Source organism: Pavona decussata, unplaced genomic scaffold (genome assembly GCF_977016875.1).
Source record: "Pavona decussata unplaced genomic scaffold, jaPavDecu1.1 SCAFFOLD_281, whole genome shotgun sequence".
NCBI classification, from domain to species: Eukaryota; Metazoa; Cnidaria; class Anthozoa; order Scleractinia; family Agariciidae; genus Pavona; species Pavona decussata.
In genome coordinates, this window is record NW_028145682.1 from 199,738 (window position 1) to 213,316 (window position 13,579).

General features: G+C 36.7%; 1 protein-coding gene and 2 pseudogenes across 1 annotated transcript; all 3 read left to right on the forward strand.

Moving 5' to 3' along the window:
* The window catches only part of LOC146455214 (uncharacterized), a 54,159-nt pseudogene that overhangs the window by 26,826 nt on the left and 13,754 nt on the right, over positions 1–13,579 (forward strand).
* On the forward strand, positions 4,490–5,795 carry LOC146455216 (melatonin receptor type 1C-like). Its single transcript, XM_085094518.1, has one exon. The coding sequence runs from the start codon at positions 4,592–4,594 to the stop codon at positions 5,588–5,590; it is 999 nt and encodes a 332-aa protein (XP_084950644.1). The 5' UTR covers positions 4,490–4,591; the 3' UTR covers positions 5,591–5,795.
* Positions 10,688–11,686, forward strand: LOC146455217 (melatonin receptor type 1A-like; annotated as a pseudogene).

The following is a 13,579-nucleotide window of genomic DNA, read 5'->3' on the forward strand; positions in this document are numbered from 1 at the left end:
ATTGTTTTTAGGGCCGGCATTGCAAGCCAATCAAGTGAGGTCCTATGAGTGCTGCTCAGTACACGGTCTTGACTTTAGCCACCCCAATCTTGTTTATATGAGGAGTAGAATAGTTATTAATTGGTGGGAAAATAAGAGCAAACGTACCCTTAAAAACGCTGAATATTCAGTCCTCTTTCTAGTGGTTGGCATGAAATGGGTTCTTCTTGTACAAAAGAAGGGTTTCTCCAGAGTATCATTTTAGACACCATTCTTGCAAAAATGTAAGAGTTCTGAGCATTTCAAGGTAGTAATAATTTAATTCCATTGCATTAGTAATGCATTTACATGCTGTTCCCCACCACAGACAGACAACAAGTCATGATTGGCATTGCGCTAGTTAATTTTTACCATGCATCTAGTGAAAGCATCTATTGAAAAATGTCTATCAGCTTGTAATTGCCAATTGCAGAGAAAACCGGTGAGACTAATATGTACTGATGATAAACTGTTTAAAGGGCACGCCATTCACAGTTTAACCAAGGTCTGGTTATTTAGCTGGATGGTTCAATCAGAATAAACAGAATACCCTCAATATTTCTTTCATTAGCTGACAGTAAATTGTTCCTTGTCTGTTAATTTTTTGTTGCACATTGATTCAAAAATCTCTTTTTTACAACTTGTTTTGAAGGAATTCAATAACCCTTCGTGAGCGCGTTTTAATCATTCCTCTCCCATTTTGTTATTCGGTTGTGATCACATTTATTACACGTTGATTACAATTGATAGGGTAAAACGTCGAGGCTCTTATAAAAGACCTAAATAGCCAGAAACATGCGATGGTAGACACTTTAAATTAAACTAACTGTCAATTATTAGATATTCTTCTCTGTTTTTCGTGTTACTGAGATACCTACATCATTCTCCTAATATCTGAATAGAAACTGTAAATACTAGAGTCTAGTGCTTCTTACAGGTACATTAACCATTTTTTTTTTTTTTTTTTTTTTGATATATCGGGCATTGACTTTTTTTGGTTATTAGACCTAAGAGGTAAATCTTTGTATTTTTTAAATAAATTTATTTGACAATTTTATGCCATTGTGGTTTTCATGCTCTTAGATTTTATCATTTTCCATAACAATCAAGTCCATCTGGAAGTCAAGTTTGCCTACAGTCATACATATAACTTAATTATTTATTTATTTATTTATTTATTTATTTATTATATTTATCCTGTTTTTTTTTTTTTTTTTTTTTGCAGTTACTCTTGATTACAAGCCACTGACAATGCTGATCAAGCGAAAAGATAACGGCAGTAAAAGTGTCGAGACTCTGTCAAAGGGGTCTCAAAATGTTGTGATTTCTTCAAAGTTATCAGAATGTTATTACTCGGGCCATAAGGCGGAGCGAGTTAAGGTTTCGGTAGCATTATCAAATTCGGCCGAGAGATAAGACTTCGGGCCACGAGTTATTGTTCTCGGTCTCGGTTTTTGTACTCAAGTGGCACGAGTAAAGTTTTCGGTGGCGTTATCAAATTCTTCGCGTTCTTTGTACTCGGGCCGTGAGGCGCCGAGTTAAGTAATCGGGGAAGGGAAGGGTCCCGAACTCCCTCATTATTTTCGCCTCCTAAGCTCCCCTCCCTTACCCCGATGTATTCTGTGAGTCACTATTCTTTCGAATCAAAACATTTGGCGTCGGTTGTGAAGCGTTCGTGAACGTTTCCCTTAGCGCAGAGAGGGTTCTGGAGTCGTTAGAACAAAAAGGTGAAGGTAATGATAGCATGTCGAGTGGCGAAGAAAGCTAAAACGTGAGGATTAAAGCCCGTGGATATAGCATAAGAGAAGAGAAGGTAGCTTGAACATGGTGCATTCCGTTTCGTCTGATTAGCGAGGGTGACAGTTGTGCAAGAAATCATGAACCTTTGGAAGGTTTGTCGCACGAGGAGCACGCGCATGAATTTAACTCTGCATGATGTAGATGGTCGGTATCAAAAACGCGAATGCGAAATCTAAACAGAAAAGTGTAGTCAGTGTGACGTTTTGCAGCTTTCTTCAGGACCCTCGCAAGACGCTGCAGAATGCTCAGGAAATTCAAAGAATTCCAAAGATTTGAATGCAGACCTCACCGCGCGCAAGCAACGCGAATGTTTTACAGAAGAAGAATGGTCATGTCGAATCGAACGATCGATCGCAAGTGCACGCTGAGGAAGAGGGGAAAAGAAAGACAGTTTTTGACTAGCTTTGATTTAGATGACCACAATAAGACTTAATTTTCCAATTTGACTTTATAGAGATGTAATCGGTGACGCGATCGCTATCGTGTCACACTCAGTCCTGCGATGACAATTCTCGTGTTTGATTCCTCCGCCGGAAAAATCCTGACCCTTCATGGGTTATCACGTGGAGCATTTTTATTACGAAACGCGAAACAAGGCACATGCAGAAAAATTAGCGGGCCAAGGAATACATCACGCATGACAAAATCATGCGAACGTACTTGCAATTTTGTCATCAGTTTTTTAATTTGTTCAAGAAGGAAACCGTTTTGTCAACAAACTTCTTTAATTTGTGCCCTAGCCTGCTCATAGAGCTTTGTTTGGCTAAATCATGTTTCATATTGTTGATACTTCTGAGTAAAAGAATTTGAGCTTACATGGATAAGTTGATATTAGAGTGTTTATGTCAGTGTATACTAAATAGGAGAATTAGAAATTGTCAATTGTACAGAAATTTTTATCCATCGTCGACAAATGCTTCCCCAAGAACCACCCAATAAACAAGATCTTTAACAGACAGACACTAAAACTCAGCTACTCATGCATGCCAAACATGAAAACCATCATCGCATTACATAAAAAAAAACAGATACTCTCAAATGTAGCAACAACCCCAAACCAAAATCATGACCGGAGCTGCAACTGCAGGAAGAAAGCAGAATGCCCACTTGATGGTAAATGCCTCCAAGCGAACGACGGTAACAAAAACTGAATCGTACGTGGGACTGGCACAACACATTCTTCCGAAACGCCAACAGACGCAATGCAACGGAACTATCTGAACAATATATGGACCCTGACGGACGCAAACAAAACATTTCTAATTAAATGGAAAGTACTCAAAAAGTTCAAACCCGATAACCCTGAACAAACGCAATGAATTAGAAAGTCCAAACCCCCACAGAAATAGATATGTACTCAAAACCTCTCGAAAAAGTAAAGTAACCGTTTGTATCATGGCACGTGAATTGTTTCACGCCACGGCCGCAACAAATTTGGGCAAATCTCTTATTTTCCGACACGTGTTGTGTGACAGCGATGGCATCCCAACGCAACAAATTTCGACTTTTTCTCTCTTGACCGCAACTTAAAGTAGACAAATACGTTTTAAAAGGGTAAACAATTAAAAACATACCTTAAAAGTTCCCCTTTTCTCTTCCAAGACTTCATGTTTCACCGATTAACTGTCAGCAAATCTGAGGACAAAAACTGGTTCATATTTTTTTGGCTCCAAATAATGGTTAATTGTTTATTTTTAATAAAAGGTCAATGTTTGTATAATGGGAAATCCAATAACCGAAAGTAGTTTAGCTTTCACTAATAGTCGAGCTAAAGTTGACGGATAAATGTCTATTTTATTTATTTATTTTTTAATTTGATTAAACCAACTTTTAGCTCTAAATCAGCGAGCCTGGGTCACTTGTTCAGGCAAGCTGGGAAACAGTTTACTGGTCAAAGCAAAAGTAAGGGTATTTATTATATCTCTCAGGAAGTACGCCGAGTGATTGGTCTATTGTGCGGGCAGTATTTCACCGTAAGGCCCGCTAAATTCGAAAGTTATCCTTTCCCGCCCGCCCGATTAACCTCAGAGATATAACAAATATCTTTGTAGTCTGGATTTCTCTGTTCGTACTGTAAGTTACGGATCCTCCTTTTTTGTTTTCTTTCTTTTTCCGGTCGATTTATGGCCCGCTCGCTTCGCTCGAGGTTAAGACGGATATACGCTATATTAATAAATTAAAATCCATGCTAAAAATATCGCACTAACTCGTTCACTATATTCTAAAAGGTTGCTTTTGACAGCTTGAACTGTGTATTCACTTAGACTTCATGTTGTTTATAATTAAAAACAAAGCCTTTTTTCTTCTTCTACTTGACCAATTCTATTCGAAACCTTAAACCCCATAACGCATGTGTAAATAACGTCTTTTAACAGACATCTTGCTTGTTTTATAAACGGCCGACATCACAGTCGGCAAATGTATCCTAAGTAACTTGCAAGTAGAGGTCTGCAACTCAGATTTTGTGTATACTCTAGACGCATAAGAAGTATTCCAAGCGCTTTCAGTAATGCCACCTGCAGGTTTTTATTAAGAGATACGCGTAGTGTTTTAATTTTATTGATTCTGTATCTTATGACGTCATGAAATATCGGCAAAAAGTGAATTATAATTGTCTGCAACTAAATATCATATTTGTTTAGCTGTAGGGAAGACGTATTCATCCGGTTGAGCTGCAAAGGAGTTGTTTTGAAGTTAATTTTCTTAAAACCAGTGAATTTCGTGCAACGATAAAGCAAAAGAACAGCGCTGAAAACTGTCATTTTCTGGGACAATGTTCGAACGGACTTATATTTCACTGAGCGAGGAGCTAAAACATAGAGGAGTGGTGTTGGTTACTTGTGAAACATTCGTTTATCTGCTAACTATTTCGGTAGCAATAACTGGTAATTTATTTGTGCTTTTGGCAGTGTACAGAAACACACACCTACGAACAATTCCCAACTACTTCATTGTAGCTTTGGCAATTTCTGACATTCTTCTTCCGTTGGTTTGTGCGCCACAGTCCATCGCCGTTGTGATTCTCGGTCGCTGGCCATTCAACCAAGATGTTTGTCAAGCCCAAGGATATTTCGTGATTATTCTCGCATGTGCGTCTTTGCAAATTTTAACGCTGACTGCTATAAATCGATTTTATCGCATAGTGCGAACGAGAAACTACCAGCGTATTTTTACCAAAAAGAAAACCATGATCATGATTTCGCTCTCTTTCTTTTTTGCTTTCTTGGAGCCATTACCTTATTTACTTTCGGGAAGACGCTACTTCTTCCATCCCGCGAAGCTGTTTTGTTTTCAAACGACAGAAATTTCCTTTCCGAATTTTCTGGTTTATGTTTATGTCGGAGTTCCAACGTTCACCTTGTGCGTTTGCTATTTTCTCGTTTTCAAGAAAATCCGTATTCATCAACAGATTGTTCACACTAATCTGCAATCATCGTCCTCAAACGGCGCCGGCATCACTCAGAGGGATATAAAGATCACCAAGATTCTTTTCATCGCCGTGGTTGGCTTTTTGGGTTGCTGGACACCGATTGCTATAATAGACTCTGTGGACACGTTTCGAGGAGAAGCGGTTTTCCCCAGGCAGGTTTACTTCTTGTATCTCATTCTGGGAAACCTGTCAGGTGTCATAAATCCGTTTGTTTATGGCGTTTTAAATAAGAACTTTCGCGAAGAATATAAAAAGATATTTTTATTCACAAAAAGACGACAGAGAGTGGATAATTTCCAAGGATCGACAACGAATGTTAAAAGAATCACCTCTTCTGTTTAAACTTCTAACGTCATCTGAAGCTTTAAGCGACATTCTTAAGTAAGTATATTTATAGAAAATGTCGAATAAACATGAGAAAGGAATAAGTAATGTATCATTGCACTAGTTTCAAATAAGTTTCTTTTTCTCCCGAACAAGTTATAGACCGACGGAAAGCTGCCTTTTTTCTACATGGTAAACAATGGATTAATATGACCTACTACATTGTGGCTATAGCAATAGCCGAAAACACACGCTATTTAGTAACTGCTTGCAATTCACGTTGTGTTTTAGTACTTGAAAGATTAACACTGGGTATTGATTAGAAACAACATTGTGATGTCTTAATAAAATCATTGAGTGAGTGGTCCTTCCTCCAACTTTTCATTACAAATAAAGTAAAAACGTTGATTTCCGCACATCTGTTTCAAAATTTAGCTTCGATTCCTGTGACATAACTAAGAGCGATAGTGGTAGTCCCAGGCCTTATTATTTTACTGACGAGCAAATTAAATTCACTACTGTGAAAATATATGCTCTTATAAAAATCAATTATTTAACACGAAGGGCGAAAAAAAAATTGCAATTGCGATATTAGCTTTGCCTCTGTGTATTACAAAAATATACTAGCGCTTTTAAGACCCACTGCGTTTAATTTAGACACTAAGTCTTTTTTTTTTTTCTTTTTTTTTTTTAGAAACATACACCGATTAGTGATAGGTCGGGGTAATTTGAGACAAATACAATGACGAGAAAGCCTAAATACGTCAAGCGCCAATATAACAAATCCGGCTATCATGGCCGCCGGGGAGTCGAACATTATCCGCAAAAATACATTGGACACGCAGAGCAGAAAGACAACATAGGTAGAAAGGCGTATTGTATTGCAAAACCCAACACTCTCAAATTATTAAGCAAATACAGATCTTGTGAATATTGTTTTTTTTTTTTTTTTTTTTTTGTCAGTTACGAGTGTATTTTTCTCCCAGCACGACGAAGCGCGCCATTCGGTGGCACAAGCTCAAAAATGGACTTGTTTACCTTTTTCTTAGTAAGGAGGCGATTAGTAGGAATAGAAACCCAATTATGTTCATTGGTACCGTAACTGCTTTAATTTGGTGATAAAATATCGGTGAGAAAAAAGTGGTTCGTGCTTAGGAGTTTCAATTAAATAACAGTGATTGAATCTCAACATTCATTTGGTTGTTTAAAGGGCGATTTAGACGGTACGATTTTGCCTACAATTTGGCGCATGCGACACGCTTACGCCATGCCTACAACACGAATCACGTCGTGTAAATCAACCTACAACATCCTTACGACAGACGCACACAACACGAAAAATGTCGTAGGATTTTAAAACATGTTTTAAAATCCTACGACAATCGTAGGTAAAGGCAATGTTGAGTGGCGAGAGTTGTGTACGATTTTTACTTGACGCAAGCAGCGCGCGCTCTAAAAATCGCATGCGCCAGTCGTAAGAGAAAATCGTACCGTCTAAATCGCCCTTAACTCTGACTAGACCGGGGAAGGGGACGGATTCTATTTGCGGCGGTTGTGAACCTGTATATATATACCTTTTTTGCATTTAAATTTCAAACTTCAGCAATTTTCTTAAATTTATCCGCGCTTGGTTATTGTTTATTGACGTTGATGTTACCACGGCAACTAATTTTTGGGAAACCGTTTTCAGAAAATGGAAATTCCCTTTTTTAAATGAAGGAAAATTAATTTTCTTACTGAAACTTTTCAGCTTTTATCTCAGACTAGTGTTTGTTCATTATATCGGCAGTCCACTTGAGATGGAGACTATAGCTATTGTTTTAGCTTATTTTCGAGAGCAGCTCTTAACTTTTTAGCTGAGATAAAGGATCGAGCTTTTTTTTTGGGGGGGGGGGGGGGAGTGCTTCGAATATTGATGCTAAAAGTTTTCTTTCTTAAGTGTTTTTGGAAGAGCTCTGGCGTGTGAAGATTCCTGGCTACTGATTTGAAATAAACTTGCAAAAATCAACAGCTCGCGCCTATAAGTAGACAGACTCAAGGACGGAAGGTAATTTGCGTGGAAAGGAAGAAGAAAAAGAAAAAGAATAAGGAGAAAAAAAGAAAAACAACAATAACAACAACAACAACAACGAAAGCCTGAGTAAATCATGTGTGTAAAAATATTTTAAGTCGATGTAACCACTGTGAAAAATCTCATGCCAATGTCACCCCGCTCAATTTTATTATTCTCCCTCGATGACAGCGTAAACAATATGTGTTCTTCTTCCACTCTACAAGATACTTGGATACTTGATTATCTTATTAAAATGCGTGGTTACCCCACATTTCTTTCTTTCTTTCTTTCTTTTTTCTTTTTCTTTTTTTTTTTTTTTTTTTTTATTTCAATAGCCGTTGATAATGCGGGCAGAAATAATTCTTTGTTAGGTGGCACTGTCTTTAGCATAAAATTGTTATTTGTTTTTGATTTCCCAATAGTTTGGTCCATAATTTAAATCAATTGATTTATTTTCTTCTTTACCAAGACAAGCTTCGATATTCAGCAGGCTAAATTCGTGACTTAAACTCTTACGAGTTTACTCTCAAAGTCGATAGACCAGAACCAACAAATGGATATCAATCTCCTTGGTAGAACGGCCAAGCGTATACGTTTATCGCGAAGTTTGTGAGAAATACCTTTATTGAATACACTGCCTGCATGCACTTACTCTCACTTAGCCTGATAATGTCTCTTTATGTATCTTAGTACGGGGCGCTGTTTCACCCTCGCACGTACACACAAACTCTTTTTTTTTTTTTTCCACATATTTTATTGTCATTTTGAAAATAAAGAAGTGTTTACTAGACTCTCAGTGTACTCTATTTACATTTGTGAGCTATTATTAATTATAAATCACATTTATAGTTGTAAACAATTACTATAATTATATTTGTAAACTATTAGTTATTACGTGTAAGTGCCATCTATATAATAATCACTTAGCCTGAAATTTTTTCTGTGTATCGTTTTTAACAGCAATATATTTCTTAGTTCTATATTTGACGTCTACTTGTTTTAAGAAAACTGTACATTCTGGAATTTTATGTTGTTTTCGACTTTGCCATATATGCAATTTTGCAAGAGTTATAAGATAATTCAATAACTCACATTTTCATAATTTACCGATATATGTATCTTGTAACGTGAATTTTTCCCTTTTACCTGAAAGTACAAACCAGAAGTTTTAAAAGTTTTCTCAAAAGAGAAGAGTAAAAGGACATTTGTAAAATAATTGATAGATGGTTTCTGTTTCCACTTTGCAAAACGAACAGTGATCGTGTAGAACATAACCTATCTTTGCTAGTCGCTTATTAGTAAAAACGATATCATCCAACAGTTTTAACTGAAAGCTTTTAATAAAGGTTTCCGATGAAACTGACAGCAAATTGGAAAAAACCTTTGACATAGCAATATCATCTAAGTCAAAGTTATATTTCAATTTAGTAAAGCCCCTTGATACTATTCCGACGAGTAACGAGGAATTCATAGAATTCCTAACTTTTACATAGCAAAGGGTCACACACTTTTTTCCCGCAGCAAAATTCTAATAAACCAGTTTCTCTGCTATTATCATTCAAAGATTTCAAGTGGCCAGGAATTGCCCTTCGAATCCCTGTCCACGTTAAAAAGTTTGGTTGTTTCAATCCTGCATTTGTTGCAATATTGTATGACTCTAAACTTTCCTTATCGAATTGCATCTGATTAGTTAATAGGATACCTGCTTTAACATAATTGTGGTAGGAAAAACTCTTTCCGTCTATTTTAATAAGCTTATTGTTCCAAATAATATTTTCCGCAGTAAGAGGCAAAAGGTCCTTGGTCCATTATTTAAATCAATTGATTTATTTTGTTCTTCAGTTTGCCAAGACACGTTTCTCCATGTGTAACTTTCGATATACAACAGGCTGAATTCGTGTCTCTATAACTCTTACGAGTTTACTTTCAGAGTAACCCGACAGACTGGAACCAACAAATGGATATTAATCTCCTTGATAGAATGGGCAAGCGTATACGTATACTGCGAAGTGTGTGAGAAATACGCTTATATAATAGACTACCTGCCTGTGCTAACTGTCATTGAGCCTGATAATGTCTCTTTATGTCTCTCAGTATGGGGTGCTGTTTCAACCTCGAACGTACATGCAAACTCATCCGCCCCCGCCGTGATATGGGGCTGGGAGGGGGAAGGGGGGTGGTTGGAGCCCCCCGCAGAGTTTTCGTTTTGTTAGTCTCAAAATAAATGATATCTTAGGAGGAAATTCGGTCAATATAGTTTTTTGGGCGCCAAATAATGCCGGTATTGTTTATTTTTAATAAAAGGTCAATGTTTGTATAATAGAAAATCCAATAACCGAAATTACTTTAGTTTTCACTGATATTCACACTAAAGTTGACGGATATTAATGTATATTTAGAAAAAAAAACTAATTAAACCAATTTGTAGCTCTAAATGGGAGCCTGGGTCATCTTTTTTAGCCAAAATGTGAACTGGAGGGTTTTGGTCAAAGCATAAGTGATTGCAAGAGTACATGGACGCTGATATTCATACATTAAAATCCATACTAAAACGTACTGCGCTAACCCGTTCATTACATTTTCTAATTTTGTTGTTGATAGCTTGACTTGGGTATTCACTTAGACTTGCGTCGTTTACAATTAAAAACAAAGCCGTTTTTTCTTGACCAACGCACGTTTAAAACTTTACTTTAAAAGTCTTGCTTGGTTTATAAACAGCTGACATCACATTTAGCAAAATGAAATCTCAATAACTTGCAACAAGAGGTCTACAACGCAAATTTTGTGTACATCCTTAATGTATGTTGAATTTTTAAGTGCTTTCAGAATGCAACCTGAAGATTTTCTTATATGTTCTTTAATTTTATTGGTCCTGTGTCTTACGACGTCATGAAATGTCATCAAAAAGTGAATAGTAATTTTCGGTGACTAAGTATCATATTTGGGAAGCTGTATGGAAGACGTACTCATCCGGCTTAGCTGCAAAGGATTTGCTTTGAACCAACGAATTTTGTTTAACGAACAGACGAAGACACGAGGTCAAAATGTCACTTTCTGGGAGAATGTCCGAACGGATTTACAGTTCACTGAGCGAGGAGCTAAAACGCAGAGGAGTGGTGTTGGTTACTTCTGAAGCATTTGTTTATCTGCTTACTATTTCGGTAGCAATAACTGGCAATTTATTTGTGCTTTTGGCAGTGTACAGAAACACACAGCTACGAACAATTTCCAACTACTTCATTGTAGCTTTGGCAATTTCTGACATTCTTCTTCCGTTGATTTGTGCGCCACAGTCCATCGCCGATGTGATTCTCGGTCGCTGGCCATTCAACCAAGACGTTTGTCAAGCACAAGGATATTAAGCGATTATTTTCGCATGTGCGTCTTTGCAAATTTTAACGCTGACTGCTATAAATCGATTTTACCGCATAGTGCGAACGAGATACTACGAGCGGATTTTTACCAAAAAGAAAACCATAATCATGATTTCACTTTCTTTCTTTTTCGCTTCCTTGGAGCCATTACCTTATTTACTTTCGGGCAGACGCTACTTCTTCCATCCCGCGAAGCTGTTTTGTTTTCAAACGACAGAAATTTCCTTTCCAAATTTTCTGGTTTATGTTTATGTCGGAGTTCCAACGTTCACCTTGTGCGTTTGCTATTTTCTCGTTTTCAAGAAAATCCGAATTCATCAACAAAATGTTCACAGTAATCTGCAATGTTCGTCATTAAACGGCACCGGTATCACTCACAGGGATATAAAGATCACCAAGATTCTTTTCATCGCCGTGGTTGGCTTTTTGGGTTGCTGGACACCGATTGCTATAATAGACTTTGTGGACACGTTTCGAGGAGAAGCGGTTTTCCCCAGGCAGGTTTACTTTTTGTATCTTATTCTTGGAAACCTGTCAGGTGTCATAAATCCGTTTGTTTATGGTGTTTTAAATAAGAACTTTCGCGAAGAATATAAAAAGATATTTTTATTTAGAAAAAGACGTCAGAGAGTAGAGAATTTCCAAGAATCAACAGCGAATGTTAAAAGAATCACATCTTCTCTTTAAACTACTAACGCAAGCTGAAGCTTTTAGCGATATTCTTAAGTAAGTATATAATAAAAAGGTAAAAAAAAAAAAAAAAAAAACACGAGAAACCAATATCCTGACTTGGATCGTTTCACTAGCTTTAAATAAGTCTTTTTTTTTTTTTTTGAATAAGTTATTAGCAGACGGAAAGCTGAATTGTTTCAACGAATTTTCACGCATTAACATGACCAACTACAACTAGATTTGTAGATAGCCAGTGGAACACAGGGTATTTAGTTATTGCAATCTACGTAGTGTGTTAATTAAAAATTCGGCCTGGGTATTGATTAGAAACATCATTGTGTGTCTAATGGAATCATTCAGCGAGTAGGACTTGCTACATCTTGTCAATACAAATTAAATGAAACGTTGAGGCCCGCACATCTGTTTCAAACTGGATTTAGTTTCCTTTCCGGTGTAAAAAATAACGGTGGTAGTGGTATCGGCCCATGCCTTAATATTTTACTGACGAACAAATTAAATTTACTACTGTAAAAATAGACGCTCTTATTAATCGCGCAAATCAATCTAATAAGAATGGGATATTATATCAATGCGTTATTGTTCAACATACGCCTTTATTAAAATCTAATCATTTCACAAAAAGGCCGAGAAAAAGTGGAAAACTTAAATGCTCTGTCGATCAACCAAATTCTCAGTTAGTTTAGGTAACAAAAAAATACTTCCCCAAGGCAATCGCGATATCGTCTTTGCCTTTGTGTATTAAATAAATAAAAGGCGCTTTTAAAACCCATCGCGTTTAATTTAGACGCTAAACTTCGAGGTGTGATAAATCCGTTTTTTTTTTTTTTTTTGTGGCATTTAAGATAAGAATTTTCACGAGGATTATAAATAGCTACTTTTCTTCAGAAAAAGACGTCAAAAAGTGGAGAATTTCCTCAAAGAGTAGAGAATTTCCAATAATCCTCAACGAATGTTGAAAAAATCATCGCTTTGTAAAAATGTATTCAAAATGTCGATGAACGCGAGAAAGCAATGGCTAGATCGTTGCACAAGCTTCAGGAAAGTTAATTTTCTTGCCAATAAGTTATAAGCAGACGGAAAGCTTGATTGTTTCTACGTGTTAAATAACCTATTAATGTGACATACTGCAACTAGCATTGTAGCTATCTTTAGTACAACACACAGGCTATTTAATAATTGCAAACTACATTGCGTTTTGTTTTAAATTTGGCCTAGATATTGGTTAAAAAAATACATGCAAACAAACCGAGTTATCAAGTTTGGGTAACAAAAAAAAAATACTCCCCCAAAACAATCGCGATATCCTCTTTGCCCGTGGCGTGTGTGTTAGAAAAATAAATGACCGCTTTTAAGACCCATTGCGTTTAATTTCGACGCTTAATTCCTTTCCTTTTTTTTTTAACATAATCCAATTTGTGATACTGGGGTAATTTGCATTGAGACAAACACCTGCTAAAAAAAAACATAAACAAACCGAGTTACCAAATTTAGGTAACAAAAAAATACTCCCCCCAAGACAATCTCGATATCCTCTTTGTCCATTGCAAGTGTATTAGAAAGATAAAAGACCGCTTTTAAGACCCATTCGCTTAATTCCTTTCCTTTTTTTTTTTTTTTTTTTCAAAACATACGTAAATTTGTGATACCGGGGTAATTGGCACTGAGACAATAACCTGCTATTTTAAAACTGTTTCATGACTGGGGGAGAAAACTCAAATACGTTAAGCGCACTGGTCGAACGTCAATATAATAAATCCGGTTATCGTGGCCGCCCAGGAGTCGAATATTAACCGAGAAAATGCATTGGAGACGCAGGGGAGAAAGACAATATTAGATAGGAAGGCAAAATGTATTGGAAAGCCCAATACTGTCAAATTATTTAGAAAA

Bases quoted from the DNA above. Each gene is read 5' to 3' on its own strand.
- LOC146455216 (XM_085094518.1), top strand. From the start codon at position 4,592: ATGTTCGAACGGACTTATATTTCACTGAGCGAGGAGCTAAAACATAGA.